Source organism: Parasteatoda tepidariorum, chromosome 7 (genome assembly GCF_043381705.1).
Source record: "Parasteatoda tepidariorum isolate YZ-2023 chromosome 7, CAS_Ptep_4.0, whole genome shotgun sequence".
Classification (NCBI taxonomy): domain Eukaryota; kingdom Metazoa; phylum Arthropoda; class Arachnida; order Araneae; family Theridiidae; genus Parasteatoda; species Parasteatoda tepidariorum.
In genome coordinates this window covers 33,033,125-33,054,552 of record NC_092210.1, presented here as the reverse complement: position 1 = coordinate 33,054,552, position 21,428 = coordinate 33,033,125, and the positions used below count along the sequence as shown (strand labels likewise).

The following is a 21,428-nucleotide window of genomic DNA, read 5'->3' as shown; positions in this document are numbered from 1 at the left end:
AAATAATAAAATGGCGAGAGAAAATGCACCCAACCGTACTTGCACAGTTTGTCTAAATTAAGAACTCCCCTAGCCGTTCGTCTGAACTCATGGCGGTGACTATGGTAACGAGGTATTACTATTTCAAGTAGGGGTGTGGGTCACTTTTTCTTCGGTCTATTGTGTTAGCCCCAGAGTGAAGACAAGCTACCCCTCCCTGAAATGCATTATTCTTGACTTCGTGGCAGGGGGAGTACTTACCGTAGACAAACTATAGTGTTGTCCAACAACTGGTTTACGGGTGACGTACCTCCTGTCAGTCACTTTGCTTCGTATCCACGTTTGTTGGATCTTAGTACATACGATGTCCCGCTAGATCTGAGTATGTTGCTCACCCTTTAAGTTGTTTTCCTGGTATTGTTTACCACACCCAGCAGCTCTCCGCGCTAGTTGCGTATTCGAAGAGCTTAACTTCTCTTTTCTATATTCTTTGCTGAAACCTCGTGCGACCCCCACATGCTTTAGGGGTTGTGGGATAAATATTTACGACGACAAAGAATCCGAATTTGACAAAAAATAAGCTATTTTCAACAGGGTGCGTAGCGTTTTTTACTTAAAGGTGCTTATTTTTTATTTATGTTTTTTAAAAGCCCTTAAAGGTGCTTTTTTATATTCGGGGTTTGTAAAAAGTGCTTAATTTTATATCTTTCAAAAAGAATTTTTTTTTCTTTGCCGTGTCGATTGTCGTTCTAAATTACAAAAAAAATTCATGATTTTCCCAATTTTCTCTGCAATATTTATCACAAACTAGTTATTTTATCATGATTATGCAAAGTTTTTGAAAATGTTTTTGAATTGTATTGATTTTATGCTTATAAATTAAGAACTTTAAGCGATAGGAAAAGAAAACTTTTACTACTGCACAGATAATAATTATGTTTTTTTTCTTTGGAAAGTGGTTAAAAAATATTTTTAAGTGCTTAAAAAGTACTTAAAAGGTGCTTACTTTTTGTTGAAAAATCTAGCTACACACCCTGGTTCAAAAATATACGTTTTTCTGTCTGATTCCGTAACTTAAAGGGTAATCCGTAACTAAAAATATCGTCTACTCATTAATTGAATCTAAAGGTGTGAATCTGGCATCAGATTCACAACCATGCTATCTAAAGGACGGACTATAGTTGTGAATCTAAAGGTGAAGGAAAGTAAAGGTCTTTGAAATATCAGGTCTTTGAATCAGTCAGGGATGAAAGATATATGATTTTAATAATGTTTATTAGCAATATGCAAGAAACAAATATTCATAAACAAATTAAAAAGAAAAAATTAATTATAAATGTTAAAAATTTGTTTATCATTTCTTGACCTTATTCAGCGTCGTCTACAGTGCTGGAAAAAATACAAAGCCGAGCAAAAAGTCGCCAAATACGAAACACCACTGTTATGACTGAATAGGCAAATTTATTTTGCATTAAATATAGCGCCTAATTGCTTTGCATGACAATTTTCTTCTGCATATTATCTAAATTATGGCTAAATTGGCATAATTATTGAAAAACGTTTCGGAAAAAAGTATTAAATCGATAAAATTTTAGTTCTAAAGAAATGGGCTTGAGTAGTTCTCAGATTGCCAAAAAAATAGAAAGATCTAAGGCTACAATGAATAGTTACCTTAGGAATTCTGAAAGCTATGGTAGTAAACAGCGTATTGGAAGGCAAAAAAAAAATAATTTCAGCAAAGCAAGAAAGACAAATCTGAAGCTTGCTTGTCATGGTAAGATGTCACCTGCAGAAGTTAAAAATGAAATGCAATCACCATGTAGCAGCAGCACGCTTTAAGTAGTAAACCGAACATTTAATTTAAAAATATTAAAGGGAAACTCTGATTACTAAATTACACTAGAGCCCCTGAATTAGACAGGCCGACTTATCATTTATTTTTGGAGCAAAGAGCTAACATAAGCAGGTAACATAACTAATACTAACATAACGCTAACTTGCGAACTTGTTTGCTCCAATATTACTTGATAGGTCAGCTCTGATAGTATAGGAGCCTTAAATTACACGAAGATGCTCGTTTAGCATTTGCAAAGAAACATCTTAAGAAAGGTACGAATTGGGGTGATGTGGTTTTTTCTGATGAAAAGAAGTTTTATTTGGATGGAACAAATGACTACCACTATTTTGGTACGACTTACGGACTGAACAGCACTTATTTTCCAAACGTCAATTTGGTGGTGGTTCCGTTATGGTTTGGGACGCTTTTAAAACAAGCGGTTCTACTCCAATCACATTTGTACAAACTAAAATGAATTAAATTATGTATTAGAATATATTCGGTGATAATTTATTGCTTGTTTCCCTTCTTATAACAACCACAGACTGGATCTTACAACAGGTCATGCGGCAATCCATACTTCACAGTCAACTAACTCCTGGATGAAAGCAAATGAAGTTAAATCTCATGAGTGGGCTGTCTTATAGGTCTCGCCAAAATGTTTCTCCCCTACCTGAATGATTGATGGGGTAGGTGGAGGATCTCTATTGAAAAAGGACACCTATTGCTGAAGTTTTGGCGAGGTCTACAATGAACCGTTTCTGCAAAGTAAAAGCAAAAATAATATTATGAAATTAAGAAATACTGTTACGTTTTAAAGAATACTTACGTTGTCAAGCTGTAAATAAAAATAATAGAAGATTTAATTAAAACGTCTTCGGTTACTTGACTTACAGTTACTGAAAGTATTTTTAGTAGTTTTTTATTTGTCTTATATTTTAAACAAATATTGTTATGCATAATGACTCTACATTAAACAATTTATTGCACAGTTTTTCTTTAAATGTTTCTACATAAGGCATTCCATAACTCATACTTATAGAGATAACTAACAGTAGATAATTATGTTTTTTTATCATTATTTCAATCTTCCATAATTTTTATTTATTTTCTTATTTAAAAATTGAGAAACATAATCTACTGAGTTAAAATTAAATCAATGCTCCAAAAATTTCAAACAATGTTACGTTTTCAATATTATTATCAAGGAAAATATCTTAGAAGGCCTATAATCCAAAATTAATTTTTTTTGTGGTACATGTAAACCAAACTTCAATCATTAAAGGTGCTACTGTTTCGCTTATCTACAATACCATTGTACTTATTACTGACTTACATGCTATGGCGACTGACTTTCTTTTTTAAGTAAACTATTAAGCAATAACTTTTCATTCCCATATTAATAAATAATTAAAAAATTTTATAGTACTTACACAAATAAACACCGAACTTAATATTAAAATGATGCTAGGAAACTTTATTTTTATAATAGCTGCTAAACGTCTTTAAATGTTACTAATATACTTACTACGACTGCCTCCCTTTTATATACCTTCGTTAAAATGTAATAGTAAACGTGGCATTTATACATGTTGTTTCATTTTCCTTGATTGAAAATTCTATGATACTTTAGTAACGCCAAGAATAATGCAACAAATAAAGTGAATATCCAATTAAGATTATTTATTCAGATAGAAACAAAAACTAGTTTAATCAATTTCTCCATCTTTTCAAATCGTGTTTTAAGGATCTCAAAATAAACTTCTGTATTTCAGCCGTTTAGTAACAGATGAAAATCAATTTCATATCTGGCTTTTAAATAAGCATGGTTTACATGCAATTTAGAACCATTTAAAAAAGAAATAAGAATTCGTATACCTTTACATCTATTAGTTAAATAACCCCAGTAGATAAAGATGAAAAAAGTACACAAAGCTAATGGTTTAAAATTAAAGGGCAGGGAATGCTGACTCACTCATATTTTTCCAAACATAAAATCAGCTTTTTTCAAAAAAAATTGTGGTATTTTATTTTTATAAAAGGAAAATTAACAGTTAGGTACTTGCAACACGAGAAGAAGAACACCGCTGAAACCACATATAGAGGGGCGTGTTAACGTTACAGATGTTAGGCTTTGTCTATTATTTTGGTGAATAAATTTCCAGATCAAATATAATTGGACACCTGCAAGTGACGTAATCGTGGATAAATTGTCACATTTGTTCGTGCCACGATTCCGAAGCCAATCGGGATCGACACACACGCGTGACGTTGCTTACCAGTATCCAATTAACTCTGATTTGAAAATTGATTCACTATGATACTAAACCAAGTCTAATGGCGGCAACATTAACTCCCAAGCACAACCTCCTAATCAGGCTCAATCATGTGATTTAAATCAATGTTTGTGCAAAATCACCTAATCACGTATTCAATTTCTTTTTTAATTTTTACAACTCTTTAAATAAAATTTGAAAAAAAATGTGAACAAGCCAAATAAAAAAAAACAGATATAGCGTAGAGAGATTACCACAAAATTTTCCAGACCTAATATATGTTGATCTGTTTCTTTTAGGATAATATTAATTCTGCGGATAAATTATGAATTTAAGGTATTCTGAAAAGTTCTGATCTGATTTTTGGGATTAATTTATGATTAATAGTAACATTTAATATCATTAACTAATAATCCTTGTGCGCTTTAAATATTGCGATAGTTTAAATACTGTTTATTTTATTTAATACGAGAAAAACTAAACAGTACAAGAACATTAGTTGGCAATATCAAATCAAAACTAATAATAGTAATTCACAATTCACATCAAAAGCATTTTTCCACGAAAATAAATGAACCATCGTATCCGAAAGATTATCCTTAGTTCAAGTTAAAGTTATAAATTTTGTGAACTTTTTAAGCTCTCTATTAAGAGGGAATACGTTAGAATTGTTCCAAAAGTACCTATAATGAAACTTCTATTTATTGGAACTATTTTCCAAACAGTAAAATAAGAAGGTGTTAAACTTAACGACAGAAAATGTACTTGAATTGAAGCCCGCTTAGTTTGCAAAACGTGCAAAACTCTAGTAGAAAAATTTTCAGCTGCTTCAGCAACAAGGCAAGCAAAGACATTAATGGTGATAAAACTTAAAAAACATCCGAAACAAGAATGCCAAGCTGAGTATTGCATTATGATACCATTGTATTCAAATGAATTGAGAAGTACAGTCACGCCAAGATATATTCCAGATGCATTATATAGGCACACAATAAATGTTAGTAATGATAGTTCATTATCTGCATCAGAAATGATTTTCTTAATCATCTTGTAATTTGTCAACAATCTGTCGTAGTTTTGATCATTGACTGAAATTGAGTTTTCAATATTCTTTATCAAGTTTTTCAAGTCGCAGCAAACTAGAACAAAATATGCAATATAAAAAGTAAATGGTAAAGCAGCCATAATTAATGTACAAGTTATATGAATCGAAACAAGAACAACTCTTAGAATTTTTTCATTAACGTAGTATCCGTAAAGAACGTACTGAAGTCCTAGATTGTAGTGTACAACGGCACCAATAATAAGAGCTGGTAGTAGCATTATTAATATTACAGTTATATACAGAACAAAACACTTCATAAGTTGCGACTCTGGCATGGTTGGTGGTGAATGTAATTTTTCCAGAAAACACGCTATTCTTGTTGAAACAGACTTTAGATTCCTAATGCGCAATAATAAAATCCATCTGAAAACCAGAGTCAAAGTGGTGGTGAAGGAAAAAGCTTTCGCAAATGAAAAGCTTTCTCGAACAAAAAAATACGAAACAATGCAATTAAGGTTATACAAAGTGATAATGATGTTTAATAATACCACAAGTGTTTTACTTTTCCTGTTTGGAGAACTGCATCTGATTTCACACAAAGCAGTAAGTCGAAACAGATCAAAAATTTTGGAATATAGAATGCACCCATTAATTTCCGATTTGTCATTCATGAAGGCGATCATATTTTTGTTTGGCATTATTCGCATGATTTTCGCATGCACGGGATATGTGCAGAATGTTAGCCAAAACGTAAAATTCCAAATAAACTGAGGAATGAGATCGTTTATACTATAATAGCTGTTTTCAAATTCAAAGTAACGAAATAACAAACAGTTTATTCTACTAAGTGCAAAACAAGCCTAAATGACTTGATAATGTATCTCCAACTTATTATCTTCTTAAACATAATCGATCAAAATCACTTAAAAAACATTTAAATTTTGTTTGTTTTCTTTTATGTTTGATGTGGATTGTTTGTTATTTTAGTACAAAGTTCTAACATGCTTGAAAGTGTCTCTGTGTGATTGAAAGGTAAAACACTTTAATCCTCAAAATTGCCTTTTATGCTTTGTGTTGTCACTCAAAGTTGACTTTATACTAAACAAAATTAATTGGTTTTAGATAAAAGACAGATTCAAAAAAAGAAATTAACAACGGTGTTTTTGCAAATTCGTCGATTGAATTTATTTTAAAATTGAATAGATTACAAGTGTCATCGAAGCTCGGAATGCCTTCTCAGAACTTTTAATAAATATGGAACTTAGGGCTATTTTATACATAAATGTATAATTAACAACAAAAATATCATGGATTAACCATGAAATCATGGGCAATTTTGTTTTCTTTATAAATACTCCAGTTTGCTCGATGTAAGAAAAAGAATGCTTGCTTTGTGACTGGCCACGAAATAGTAAACAGTTGACTCAAACGGAGTATGAAATGTAGCTCGATTTGTGTACCACATAAGGGAAATTTTACGAACTTCATTGGGTTATAATGGTTTATCGATTTACCGATAGTGGAAAATCCATTTATGGAAAAAGTATTGAAATACTTTCTCCAGTTAACTGTGTGAAGTTCAAGTGTAACGGCTTTTCAATTTTAATGTTATGACGAGCTTAACTTTAACTTTCAGCTTACAAGTCTTTAAAAACGGATCGTTATCAGAGGAATTGGAGTAATATTTCAGTAATAATATATAGCCTTTAATAGTTGCATTTTACCATTTACTTTCACTAAGGGGTGCAACTAGTAAGAGAAAGTTTCTAAGCATGAAAACCTCTTTTTGAAATTAAGATTATGCCATTATAATTATTAGGCTGTTGCAACAATCCCTGTAACCAACATATATCCTAAATTTCAACTTTCCCTAAATTTTGAAAGTCAGGAGTTCAAATTCGTCAAAAAAAGGCATGATTATTAATAGATAGTACGTTTTTGTGTCTGATTTTTTAACATAAATTATCTGTAATAATTAATTAGCATATTTGTGGTCACTCCTTCGAATCATTAAGAGAAAGCCCTTTTACGTAAAAAACCAATCATTAGATCAAAAGTTAATCAGGTTGTTCAGTTTTTTTTTCTTCTGCTCACTGTGCATCAGTAGTTTGTAATTTTAAAGGTTTTGTAGCTATTTTGTTAGATCAAACGAATGCAAATTTTAAGCTTTTAAAATTTATCAACCACTTTTTCAAAAATGAATTTTAAAACTACAGAAATCTAGTTTAACGGCATTCCTTGATATTGATATTATTATTTTTAATATAATAATTTTTAATGTAATTATGGAATTCTTTTCATTCAAACTGCAAACATATGAAAGCACAACATTATATAAAATTTTCAATGAAAAAATGGTCGAAATTAGCCATTTATTCTCGAAGACTCCTTAAAATAGTATAATCGTGGTGTGGGCGATTTCTCAAAAACAACACAACTAATTTACCGAACTTATTAAAATTTCACGCTCTCTTCCAACCTACTTAATATTTAGTGAAGGGTTTAAATAAAGAATTTTTTGCGGAATCGTTCAAAGCAAAAAGCGAATTTCGATAAATTTCAGGTTTTTAAAATGATTTTGCTCAGAGGGAAAAAAATATCTGTTGCTTTAATTAAAAATTCTTTATTGAGCGAGTACACTCAATTTTAATGGGATTATGCAAAACATTTTGAACTCTTTTAAAAAACATATATATACTAATGTGAAAAGTTTCCAATGGCTCTCTCTCACCCTAAGTTCGATTCCGATTGATTTAAAATTTTAGGAAAAATTTTTTGTTGATATGTTATGTTAATAAACAATATTTTTGAAGAAAAAAAATTAATAAATAAATATTTTTTTGGAAATTTTTAAATCCTTGTACTCTTTTGAAAGGAGCCCTCTCAGATACAGAATAATCATAAAAAATCGTCCCCTGTGTGTAAATCCTTAGAGGCCTATCAACTTAAAGGATATTTTATATGTTTTCCGTAAGTCAGCTATTCATGTCGACTAAAATCGTTCTTACAACATCAAGAAGAAAGAAAAAAACTCTTAGATTAATATTTTGCATCTTTCTCTCTTTATCTCGGTTTAACGTCGCTACAATTCGAGATAAAAAATATAATTCCATCATCATTTTAGGTTATTTATTGTATGGATCAGGTTTCGTTGAGAAAAAGTAAGTGTTGCCATTTTATAACAGTAGTTGATCCCAATTTTGGGTTTACGATTACAAATGTTAAACTCCGTAGCTTTGTAATTTTTAACCCAATTCAGAAGACAAGGGAACTCCTGGATCAAGTATTAGGAGAAGTTTGCCTTCATGGAGGACTTTTTGATGGAACTAACCCTTCATTTGCGTTACATAGAGAGGAAAACCACGAAAACCTCCCACTGTTAACCTGTCGGTAAGGGGACTCTAACCCATGATCCATCTAACATTGAGGATATTTTACTTCAGCACTGTGGTAGGTGCGAGGCGGGAGTGGAACTCGTATCGACCAGCCATCGCTGGGATTCGAACCCGGTTCACCTCATTGGAAGGCCACCACGGCTCAAGTGTTCCCATTTGAAAATTTCAAAATTTGTTCAATGTAACCGTAATTGGGAGACCTCAATTGTTTTAAATAATCAGAAACTCGAGCATATGTCTTCTGCAGAAAATTTTATATCGGTTCAAACAAGCTGATAGGTCACTAAAAATCCATATTCAGGGAATTTTTTCTGATCACCCTATACTTACGTGTGATATTCTCCGATATATAAAAATAAAGCAAATAGATTAATAAATACCATATATTTATATCTCGAATTTGTATTATTTTTCTTTCGCAATCGAAACAAACACTCAGAGTTCACTATAAAAAATCATGTTAATTACGAACATGTTAATCGTTGATCATTGTTAAGTTTTCAATTTATAATGAATAATAGACAATTATTCATTTCTAAAACTTAAATTAGTTTTACCAGAAAAAAATGTTTGATAAATGACATTCTTCTCTTGAATATTTCAGTTCCGAATTTGCCCCCCCCCCCCATAATTTAGAAATTGGAATGATTTTATGCGCTCGACAAAAAAACTGAAAATTAACTTATTTTAAATTAATAAAGTAAATAAACCAATCGAATAGAGTAAATAAATCAATGAATTGAACTCCGAAAAATTCTATTCTGCATAAGATGACACAACCAAAATTTTAAAGCGATAGTAATAATATTTTTTAAAATTTATGTATTTAAAAAAATAGAATATAAACAAATGTCAATTTTTATTTAATCATGGCAATTTTTATTCAGCGGAGTGTTTAGGTCAATTAGTTTCAAACTAATCAGTGTTGCTTAAATTAAAAGCATTCTCAGACACATTTTTATTATTATTTATTGTCCTTCGCCTCTTACCTGTGTCAATAACTGTCTACTTTTCTTTGAACAGGTTTCAGATGTCCGGACGGTTTTTCTACGGAAGTGACGTATGGAACTTTCCGCAATGACGTGGTGCAATCTCACTTCCTCCAAAAACGTCACGGTTGCCTGGCAACTGGCTTTGCTTCTGATCGATTTTAATCTTCTGCAAAGACGATGAAGGCTCTCTATCTTCTAGTAATTTAAAATAAATTTTGCTCTATAAATTTACAAAATGAAGCTATTAAGTGTTATTTATGCAGTTAAAATTATATTCTCAATTCTTTATTTGACTACTGCAAGACAAGTAAAACCAAATGACGACGGCAGAAAATATCTACCTCTGCTAATGCCAGATGTTCAACCTGTTGTGGTGAGTTGTTTAAGCCTAGATTAACGACTTGTAGTTTTGGTTTTTGTTTTTGTTGAGAGATTGTTATCTTTTTCAATTTACGAACTGAATTGTTTTGATCGTTAAAGATTTAATATATGAATTTTTAAGAAATATCTACTGAAATTATTTAATATAAATTGTTTCTAATGTTTTGTGCAGTCTTTTATGAAAACATATGGATTGAATCAATATTTTTTTATAAAAATGCGAACTCATTTCTTCTCACTGTTCTTATTCCAGATTCTATTCTAAGTAGAGATTTAAAAATAAATAAACTAAATAAATAAAAAATTTAAAAAATGAAATTTTTTTTGTATTATTTGTATTAATTTTCATATACATTAATTTTCACATTTGAAACACAATTTTGTATATCATATTTCTTAGAGCTTAATGTATTATTACGATATTTTATACAAAAAAATGCAAAGTGTAACGTTTTTAAGTATGAACTGTAGTCGTTTAAAAATTTCATAGAGAAAAGCAAGAATTATTTAGTAATTTTTTTTCTCTTTTAAATACTTCATGTATTGAATCCTAATAGCTATTCAATTCCATTTGTACTTTGTTGATCGATAATGGATAGTAAATAAATATTTGTTATTAAAGAAATTATTGATTTAATTAAACTTTTCTCAGCGGATTTTTTAAAAAAATTTTTGAGCAAAAAAAACACACACACACACTTTTTTTCCCTGTCATAATAATAAAAAAATATTGCTTTTTTAAAATTTCTATTCAGTTCTCTATATATTTTACTAGCCGCCTTTGGGGACCCACTTGATCACCTTTTAAAATTTTCTTGTACAAAATATAACCTTTAATGGTTACCAAGCCGAACGCGCAGCACAACTGTATTTTAATATTCTAATTCTTCAACTCCACATACAACCATAATAACTTAATTAATTATAAATAATGTGTTAACCAAATTGTTACACTGCTAAGCCTTTGCTCTCGTGGAAGACAGTGACGTAGTTTTGGGGTACAAAACCCCTCCGAAATTAAACATTACTTGATTATGAACTTTTGAACGCTAAGTAGGATGTAGATGTGAAAAAGTTTTAATTATTCATTTTTTGTAATTTAAACGTTCCCCTTCTAATATATATATATATTATTAATTATTAAAATTAATTCCACCTCCATCGTGACATATGATCCATGCAAATCTCATCCACATGCTGTACTACTTACTCACGCATATCTCGAGCTATAACTTGAGTATCGTATAATATATATAGATACTATATTACTTAAAAAGACAAACTCAATAATTGGCATGACACTATTCGGCACCATAGCACCGTTTATGTTTAAAATTTACACAGCTATTTTGAAAAGGATCGAAGATAAGTCTAAAGAATTAATTCGTAACTCAGTTTTTATTTCTATAAAAATACAAAAATAATTCTAAATAAATACTTAATGTATTAACTATTCAACTCTACTAAATATTACTTAAGACATTCTAACGAAATGAATAATAACTACAGTGTTGCAGTATAAAGAAAAACCCAAATTTATGGTGCCACATAAGAGAAATGGATGCATATAATTTTTGTTAATTTTAATTGTTTCATAAATGAACTGACTTGAACATAAATTTTTCCGGGAAAAAAATGGGCTTCCTCCAAATGAAAAACTAAGCAGATAGGTCATTACAGTTTCTTTAAAAATGCAACCCAAATATTTTTTTTAAACTGTACATTTTAAACTTTACAACTCTTACTAAACTCTACATTTTTATTAAACTTTACATCTATACATGCTAAACGCGTAGTATAACAGGAATATATTCATTTAGCTATTATATATTTATTTAGCTATTAATAATATAAATTACTTAATAAAATATATTATTATTTAATTTATTAATCCCAATCTTGGCAGTTAGTTATTCCTAATATTATATAGTTTCTCAATTATGTTATTGCAAATTATTCATTTTATTACATGTGATTCTATTTATAAACAACACTCCTAATTAACCATTTGTTTATTGGATTTTTTTAATTTAAAAACCCAAATTTTTGCTACGTTTCAAGTAATAATCCATATTTAATTAAAATTTTGAATTATCCTTGGGTCGCGGATTTTTCAAGAAAATAATCTTGCATAAATAACTTTCTAAACAAAAAATGTTATTTAAAAAAAATATTCATGTTACTTTAATTAAAGATTCACTTTACATTTATCGGGTTGAGTAACTGTAAAGAATTTTTAAATTGAACTCTTAATAATGATAATAAATAAAGATCAACATATTAACTCATTTCATTAATATTTTTCATATTCTTTAAAACAATGATTAATTTTTAGATTGTAAGTATAAAATAAACTATAATGATAATAAAATTCAACATATGAATACATTTCATTAATATTTTTCATATTCTTTGAAACAATGATTAATTTTTAGATTGTAAAATTAAAATTAACTATAATGATAATAAATAAAGATCAACATATTAATGCATTTCATAAACATTTTTCTTATTCTTTAAAATAATTATTAATTTTTAGATTGTGAGAATGAAATAAACTATATACAAAATAAATATACCAGATATATATTATATACAAAATAAATATGACAGAAGTTAATATTTTTAAATTATTAAATGAAACCAACAATTATTTTTTCTGTTATTTTCATTCACGGAAAATAGTTAAATGAAATATATCAAAGCTAAACATGCTATAATGCACGAATAAATTCAAAGAATATAAGAGAAGTATTTGAAAAATTTACTAAAATTGTAACGGAGAAAATATTTACAGCAACCGGTACCAAAATTGGAAAAAATAATTCTGTTAAAGTTCATGGCAAATTTTTTTCGCTAATACACTTTAATATTTATATTGATATTAGATTGAGACGAGAGAATATTCATTATCAATGACGAAGTGTAAAATGAAGCAATTTGCGCTCTTCCCTGTTTATATCAATAAAAGTTATCTACATGGACTCAAATCGGAATCAGAGATCAGTTATACATTGATAGCAAAGGGATTTAAGATAAATTTCTAACCACTTACTATTTAAGTTAAAGTGAAGCGATAACAACTAGTTGGGATTTTCCTGTGTTCTACTTTTATCCTTATCTTTTTCTTCTAAAAATGCTCAAATGATTAAGTTATGAAAGCAAACACAAAAAAGTAATTTGGGGAATGCGCGTAACATTTGTTTATGCTGTTTGTTTATTTTGATCACGGGCTAAATAATAAAAAAAAATGACGGTTATACAATAAGAGAAACAGCTTTAAAATAAACTAAGAAGGTTTATAATAAAAGTAGGTTTATAATAAAAGAAGGTTTACAATTAAAGAATGTGGTTGAAAGGAAGACTTTTAGAGAATTAAAATTAATTTCAATAGTTAAGTTACTTGAAGCGTTGAAAATTTAGGCCTCCTGCATAAACTTATATTTACACGGGGTTGGGATTTCTTTTGGGAAAAAAAAAAAACCCTGTTTCTTTCAGGAGACTGGAAAAAACTGGGGGAAATGGGGGAAACTAAAAGTGACCAATGCAATATATTAGAAGAATAATCCCAAGAAACTGGAGCGGTTAAACATTGTTTGCTTACTTCATTCGCAAATAAGAAATAACAGTCAACATGTTTCAAGTGCTCAAAAACAGGCGCCCATTTTCAAGATGTTCCAGACGTGAATCAGAAGAAACAAAAGTGTTTATTAACTTTATTTTTCCATTTTCCATTGCTAACTTTACCTTTTATATTTCAAGTAACTTTTGTAAAGTAACACCACTGCAATAATTTAGACATATATTTAAATAAAAGTTTAAATTTATACAAATAAAATTTAATGCAGCATAAGAAAGGTGAAAGTTTTTCTCCTTTACCTTTTTAAAAATATTTGTATTTTGAGTTTTATTCTGAATTCTAAAGCATATATAACTACCATCATAGAAATGTTTTTAAAATTAGATGAATGTTATGCTAATTTTCATAAAAGCAAGAAAATATTTTATTATTATATATAAGAATTTTAGATTAAAAATTTTTTATACATATTATTTGCATAATAATTTTATACGGAAATAATTTTTTTTCTCTCTCTTAGGCTTCTGTGGTATTTCTAGTTTTTGTTTCTTACTTTTATTTTTCCATTTTTCGCTCGCAAATTGATTTTTTTTCTAAATTAATTTTTGTTGCATTACATTCACGTCTGACAAGTCTTAAAAATGGGAGTCTATTTTTAATGCGCTTGAAACATGTCGACTGTCATTTGAATTTTGCATATTTTTTAAGCGTATAAAACTTTCTATCAGGTAATGAGCTTATTCTAGAATAATTATAGATATTCTTTTTAGTTTACTGTATATTCTATTTATAAAAGTATATATATAATTAATATGAATGCATTGCCCTTCCACTTGCGACGTTCTAAAATGTCAGGATGCGACACGTAAACTCCACCAATTTGGTAAAACTGTAGCCTTACAATGGATTCCCGGGCACTGTGATATTGCAGGAAATGAGAGGGCTGATGTTTTGGCAAAGAGATGCACAAGAATTCTCCAGGCTCTTAGTAGCCCAGTCCCCTTTTCAACTTTAAAAAGGATTGGTAGATCAAATGATCAAAAATCAATGGGGATTTCCACCACCTAATTATCAGAAAGGGTAAAAACCAAAGTGTGGAGAGATCTTCGACAGAACACCATTCCAGACTGGCCACGCCACGAAGCTGTGGCTCAGTTTCGACTATATACCGGATATGACTGCAGTTGCCGCTCACCTGTTTCGCTTAGGGCTGGCGATCCCTATTGTTCTCTGTGCGAGAGCCAAGCTGTTTTGGATGGCAGCCACATCCTGTGCTGCAGGGCCCTCCGCGGGTCGTCGTCTACCGGGCGATATTGGTAAGCAAGAGCACTCCTGAGGAAATGACTTTTTACTTTCTTGTTTTGTTCCTGTGTTTTTGCTTTTTAACATGTCAATTCACCTCTGCCATTTGAAATAAATATATTATTAGTAATCGCTAATTTTTTGAACTATTTGTGTCTGTAGGTTTAGTTCTGATCCCTACTATAAACATATTTTTTTAAATATGATTCATTTAACATTTTTATCAACGAATGAAATTTAACTAAGTGAGAGACTTCTTAAGAAAATCTTGTTTTAACAAAACTCATTGTATATCTTCAACTTGAAAAATGGAATATTTTCTTGAAAAGTTAAGTCGAAATCAGCTTGTCAAGAGAATTTTCCTTATTTTATTGTTATTTCGACCTAATTTTAACAGTGTGTCCCTTTGAATTTGTTAAAGTATATATTCTCTAAACTCTATTTACACGAGGACTGAAAAAAGGCTTCTTAAAACAGACTTCAGATGTCACGAACCTGAAAAAAGGGATTTTATTTTATAAACGTCATTGAACAGCCAACCCAAATTTGGAGTTTAAGTCTACCAATATTCAACTCCGTAGCCTTGTAATTTGAAACCCAATTCAAAAGACAAGAGAACTCCTGAATAAGTACCCCCAGAGGTATTGATCTGTTATGGGAACTTGGAGGACTTTGTGACCCCGACGGGTTTAACGTGCACCAGTCATCATTTAATACACGGGAATTCTTTGGTCTGTTGTATTCGAACTCCCGTGGTCACGAACACGAGTTCAACGGCCAACCCGGCTATCTCAGCCTTGAAAAAAGGATTTTATGTAATATTTTATAACCGTCGTTGAACAGCCGACCCAATTCTTGGTTTACGACTACCAATGTTTAACTCCGTATACTTGTAATTTTGATGCAAATCCAGAACACAAGGGATCTCCGGGATCAGTACCCCCAGAGGTATTGATTTGTTTTGGGAACTTGGAGGACTTTGTGACCCCGACTGATTTACGTGCGTCAGTCACCATTTACTACACGGGGAGTCTTTGGCCGGCGGGGATTAAACCCACGGCTTCTTGGACGTGGGCTCAGTGCTCTACCAACTAGGTTATCCCGGCCCCCTGAAAAAAGGATTGGCAAATTTACACCTTGTCTAAAAATGATTGTTAAATTTACATAATCCCCACCTTGCATGGATAGACAAAAAATTACCACGTAACGCAAAGTGTCAATCATAACGCGATGAATTCCAACCTGGCTCGAAGTTGTCTTCGTCCGACCAAAGAATATATAAATGACCTATTACCTATTATATATTCTTTGGTCCGACTATATTGGCCTGAAAGCAGGCAAGGGGTGTTGCTTTGTAGGCAACGGAGTTCCTGTGCATTGTGACACGCACCTCCGGTCGAATTAATAATTGGGTGTTGGGTAGCTGGGACTGTTAATCGAAAACAATGATTAATTAAAATTGGGTAATAAGCCTCGTGTTAAAGGTGGTGTAATGGATGGTGTTTTTCAAACACCTTTCATATTTGCGCAACTCCTTAAAAGCTTTTGCCGAAACCATGGCCAAAACTCATACTTCAATTATATTATTTAAAAATTACATAAGGGTTTTCGAGAACGGTGATTAAGAATCTAGGGTCAGAATTTCAATTTTCAAAATGGAGATGCAAAATGGGTTCGTTTAAATGCCAAAATGTCTAATTGATCACAAATATTATTTAAAAAAGGTTATATTTTATTTTTATTCCTTGCATTTAATATTGACATGTAACTATTATACATATGTTATCCAAAACTCATTATGGTGAGTAATAGGAAACCGAAAGAAAAGAAAAAAAATTGAAATGAAAATAAAATCTGTATTCTTATGAACTAATATTTTAAAGAAAATTATTATAATAATAAATTATCATATTTATTGGAATGTTTTATGTATGAATATTACATTTTTTATACAAATGTATTCAAAAAATATATCATATAATCCAATGATTTTAATTAGTTTCTTAAACTAAAAGATTATTTACCATGGAATCAAGATCTGTTTATACATTTTTATAATAATAATCCTGTTGAGAAATAAGCAGATTACTACTATAGTAATAATTGCTTAAACAAATTTTCAATATTGTGTTATTTGTAATCATTTCTAGAACACGAAGCATAAGCCATTCGCGATTTTTTCGATATTTTATGTTTTACAAATAAACATTATTAACGTAAAAATTATCATTAGTATCGAAATACAGAGTGAGGAGGAAAAAAAAAAGAGAATCGATTAACTCAAAAAGCCGTTTTAATACTGTAAACAAGTACCATAATCAATTCTGAGACATAAAAAGAAGTGAAAATACAGAATCAAATCAATTCAATTGATTTTGTATTTTTTCTTCGATATTGTTTGCATAAGGTACCGAAATGATCGTCTCTTTTTCAACCTTTTTTATTTGTGCTGTTTTTGTTGTTTCCGCATTTAAAACCTTTAAAAGTGGAAAAGATTTAATTTAGTAATTTATCCAAACATTTTAATTGATATTAGAAAAAATTATCATGTTATGTTGTTTATTAATTTTTTAATATTAAAACACGATAATGTTTTTGTTCCTACGCAATTTTTATCCCTTTTCTAACTACCTATTTACTTGTTTAAATAAACTAAAGACTGGTCTGAATATTTCTTTCCCTTTTTTTCCAGAAAGAAACTTATTTATGTACAGCTTTTCGAATGCCACAGACAGACTTTAAATATATTGGTAAGTTATTAATATTAGTCATATTTTTGACTGCTTACAATTGAACGAAAATTAATGATCTACTTTGTACAATATTGTGTGCATTATAGAGTCATCCAAAAGTGATTGGATACCTGGGAGTGTAATCTCTGTATGATCAAAAAAAGGCCTATAATTTAAAAAAAAAGAAGAAAAAAAACGTATTAATAAAAATATTTAATCTATATTAACATACGTAAAGGTAAGCAAAAGTATATGTCAGGTTAAACATTTAATTTTTTAGAAAAATATTCTTACATTTTTCTTAGATGTGAAAGATGACAAAAAAATACTTAAAAATCTCACTTTATTTTTCGTAAAATATTTTGCTTGAAATAAATATTTGGCTGTCCAAAAAGTTAATTTTAGACAAAAAATAACAGTAACAGAGCTAAAGTTTTAGTGTCTTTATTCGCCAAATGGATCCGATCCTGGTTTACCTCATTGGGAGGTGCGAGCATTGTAAACCCTGAGCCGCAGCCATATTGTCATTTTTTTTATCAAAAGAGTAAATTTTATCGTCAATCACAGTTTCGATTCATTTCTGACAATCTAGATCGCTCAAATCTCAACCGGAGCTCTACACTTAATGCCAAAACAAAATAAAATTGTTTCCTAAATAATGCAAGCAAATTTTTAAGTCATTTTATTGCTGATCGGAATTTCAACAACGTTCCATATTCGGATTAGCAAACTAATTTAAAAAATAAAAATTAAATAAAAAATTTAAAAGCTTGCTTTTCTTCCAATTAGGCTAAAAACAAGAAAATAATTTGGTTTTTGTCATGTCAATAACGAAAACAGTAGGGCACACTGCTCACATAATAAACTTCTATCTTCAATCCCCCATGTCCTTCGTAAGTGATGCTCCCTACATTTCAATCAAAAATACAATTATTTTCTTTTTTTTTTATTCAACTTATTTCTCTATTGAACACTAATTTTATTAATGATTTAAAATGCCCATTACTTTTTTCTTATTCTAAAATATCCATTGCCATTAGCATACATTTATTAAATGTGATAATTACATATGTGGTATAAAAAATTATTCTAAGTTGGTCATCTTGTTTCATAGCTCAATCGAAGTTTCTTTATTTTACTTTCTAATCAAACTTCATTTTAGTAAAAAATTTAAATTGTTTTTGGCAGGGCTCGAAAAAACTCAGAAATTTTACCCGTCCCCTGGGACGGCTTGTCCAGCAATGTACCCGTCCTCCTTTGAAACTAACCCGTAGCTTCTAAATAAATAAAAATATAATTTTCTCTTATTTATTACTAACATTTACATAATTGCACAATGAATTACTAGGATTACATTATTCAGTAATAAAAGAATTAACGGGATTTCTAGATTAGAGGGTCATTTTAGAAGTGAGGCGCTAGACTCTTGTAAGAAAACAAAAATTGAAAATGTATCGCGAGCATTAGCGGGAAGTTGGCCGTCCCCGCGGACGTCGGATCCGAGAAATTTGTTGTCCGCGGGGAATTTTTGACTGCCGAGGACGGGTGGTTTTTCGAGCCCTGGTTTTTGGTCAACAAATCAAATAGTTTTAACTTTGAGCTAACATTTTGCATTTTATTTCTCTAGTTGAATTCACTCCAAATGCTTCAATGCACGTGGCGCACCATATCCTTATTTATGGTTGTGAAATTCCTGGTCGTTGGGAACGTGACACGCCTAGACTTGTCTGGGAGTGCGGTGAGATGAGCGGAAGTAAGAATAGTTACATACAAGGACCAACATGCAATACAGGCTCTCAGATAATTTATGCATGGGCTAAAGATGCTCCGCCCTTATCTCTACCCGATGGTGAGTAACCTACATAATTTTAAAGCTTTTTGACTAAGGATATATTTATGTGACATATGCTTTAATAGGCATCACGTAACCATTTTGGTTTAAACTCGAAAAAAGTCTCACTAAAATATTCCGTAAAGCGTGCCAAATAATGTTACATTTCTCTTACACATAAATATTCATTAAGACTACGAATGGTGTACTATTCAGCTATCACGAGAACTCCTCCCGACCGAAAATCTGATGTTGTCCACTGCCATAGAAACGAGAGTAAAATGATGAGGGTGAAATGACTGAGGGAGAAATGAGGAAATAATCTGACCTTTCTATCCTAAACCAACGCGGAAATGTTAACTCCACACCCCTATTCAAAGTGATTTTACAATAGTAATCGCCAACACAAGAATCTAATGTCTGGAGGAATTCTCGTAACAAGCAGACAGTACTCACAAAACTGTCAGTCAAACGAACTCTTATCGGCATAGTCTTTTGCCCCAATGGAATAAAGAAAAATCTCATTTCAAAGAAGGTAGTTTTTGATACTTTTTTGTCGAACCTAAACTAAACTAGTCCCAAATGTTTATCCATTTTAGTTAAATAACTTCAACTTAAGACTTCAAATAATTTAACCCCCAGACCATAGCTCTAAGCGAAAGCCGGCGATAGTACTCTAAACATCTGGTGGGGGTAGTTCTTTAGTTAAACAGAGAGTATGTGGTAGCACTTTACGCTGTGAAATTTAGTAATGATATACAAGTCTCAAAAAATTTAAAGAGGATATTTTTTCACTCACGTGTTAAGATTTTTAACAATAAAAAAATTTTCATAAAATTTAAGGGGAAAAAATACTCTTGCTGAAAATAGCTTGAGAATTCAATTGATTGTAAACATAATAAAACATCTCTTCGTTTAGTAAACGTGATCACCTTCGCTCCATAATCATTCCTCTGCTTATCTGAATATATTATAAGTATCGAAAGTCTAATATTACCTATTAGAAATTTAATATTTATAAATATAATTATAATAAATATAATATTCATAAAAAATAAATTTATTAAAAATTATTATATTTATTTTATTTAAAAAAAGCAATCGAAGAAATATTATTTCATTGTATTTTCTGTGCAGTTTTCTTATACTAATGGTTAATTTTAGAGCATAATACTTAAATATTTCATCCACAAAACAACATATTTCACTTCATTTTCGTAAACAACATATTACAACCACATGTTCATGTGGTTGCAATATGTTGTTTACGAAAGTGAAATGAAAAACATTCTGTCACAGTGATGTGTGACGTTTTTTTCTAATTGTTTTAATTTAATCCCTTTTTAGTTTAATGTTGGTTGTTTGATGTCACAGTGTTGTGTGACAATTTTTTTTATGTCCGGTATTTAATTTTAATTTAATTTTAATTCAATCTTTCATTGTTTATAATATTTGCACTTTTCCTTTTTATTTCTCTTCATTTTTTTTTTCTGTGAAGAGAATTGGAAATGTCCTTTTTTTTACTCTTAAGTTAGCAACACATTTTGTGTTTTTCTCCTTTTCACCTTTTACAATTCAAGGTCGTCTGACCCCACTGTCCTTCAAGGACGAATTCTCTTCCCTCACTTTCTTTTACGTCACCACTTAAATTCTTTTCCCTTCACTTTCAAGTAACCTTCAAATTTTTTTGCACGTAGTGATTCTTCCGGTTGGTTTTTCTAGAATTTTCCAGAATTTTTAGCGTGTTCACGCCTTTTTGTATGTGTGGGAGTACATTTGGCACATGATTGGTGGTGACCTAATCGTGTAGTAATCCCCCCATCCAATCACAGTCGTTTCTCTCTCCTGCTTTTCAACTCGCATTTTCCCGCGCTTAAGTGACGCCATTATTATCATTATCGTTTTTGGTACCACGAAGGACACTGCTCCTGTGGTGACGCTTTGCGTCTGGCAAGCTGGCCCTTTTGGGTCAGCGAGCCCCGTCAACCTTTTTTTTGTGATTTTATATATATGAGTTTATTGCACGACTTGAGCCCCCCTTTTTTTTTGTCAAATGTTTTTTTAAATTTTTAGGCGTA

General features: G+C 30.6%; 2 protein-coding genes across 2 annotated transcripts in view; both read left to right on the top strand.

Moving 5' to 3' along the window:
• Nucleotides 1-21,428, top strand: part of LOC139426007 (uncharacterized) — a 491,229-nt gene that overhangs the window by 251,967 nt on the left and 217,834 nt on the right. The gene's annotated exons all lie outside the window — the stretch shown is intronic.
• LOC107445310 (peptidylglycine alpha-hydroxylating monooxygenase) overlaps nt 1-21,428 on the top strand; it is a 53,604-nt gene that overhangs the window by 13,777 nt on the left and 18,399 nt on the right. The window contains exons 2-4 of the mRNA XM_016059674.4: nt 9,556-9,897; nt 17,480-17,537; nt 19,147-19,368. Of these exons, the coding sequence (XP_015915160.1) occupies nt 9,760-9,897; nt 17,480-17,537; nt 19,147-19,368 (418 nt within the window). The 5' untranslated portion in view covers nt 9,556-9,759. The remainder of the gene's footprint in view (nt 1-9,555; nt 9,898-17,479; nt 17,538-19,146; nt 19,369-21,428) is intronic.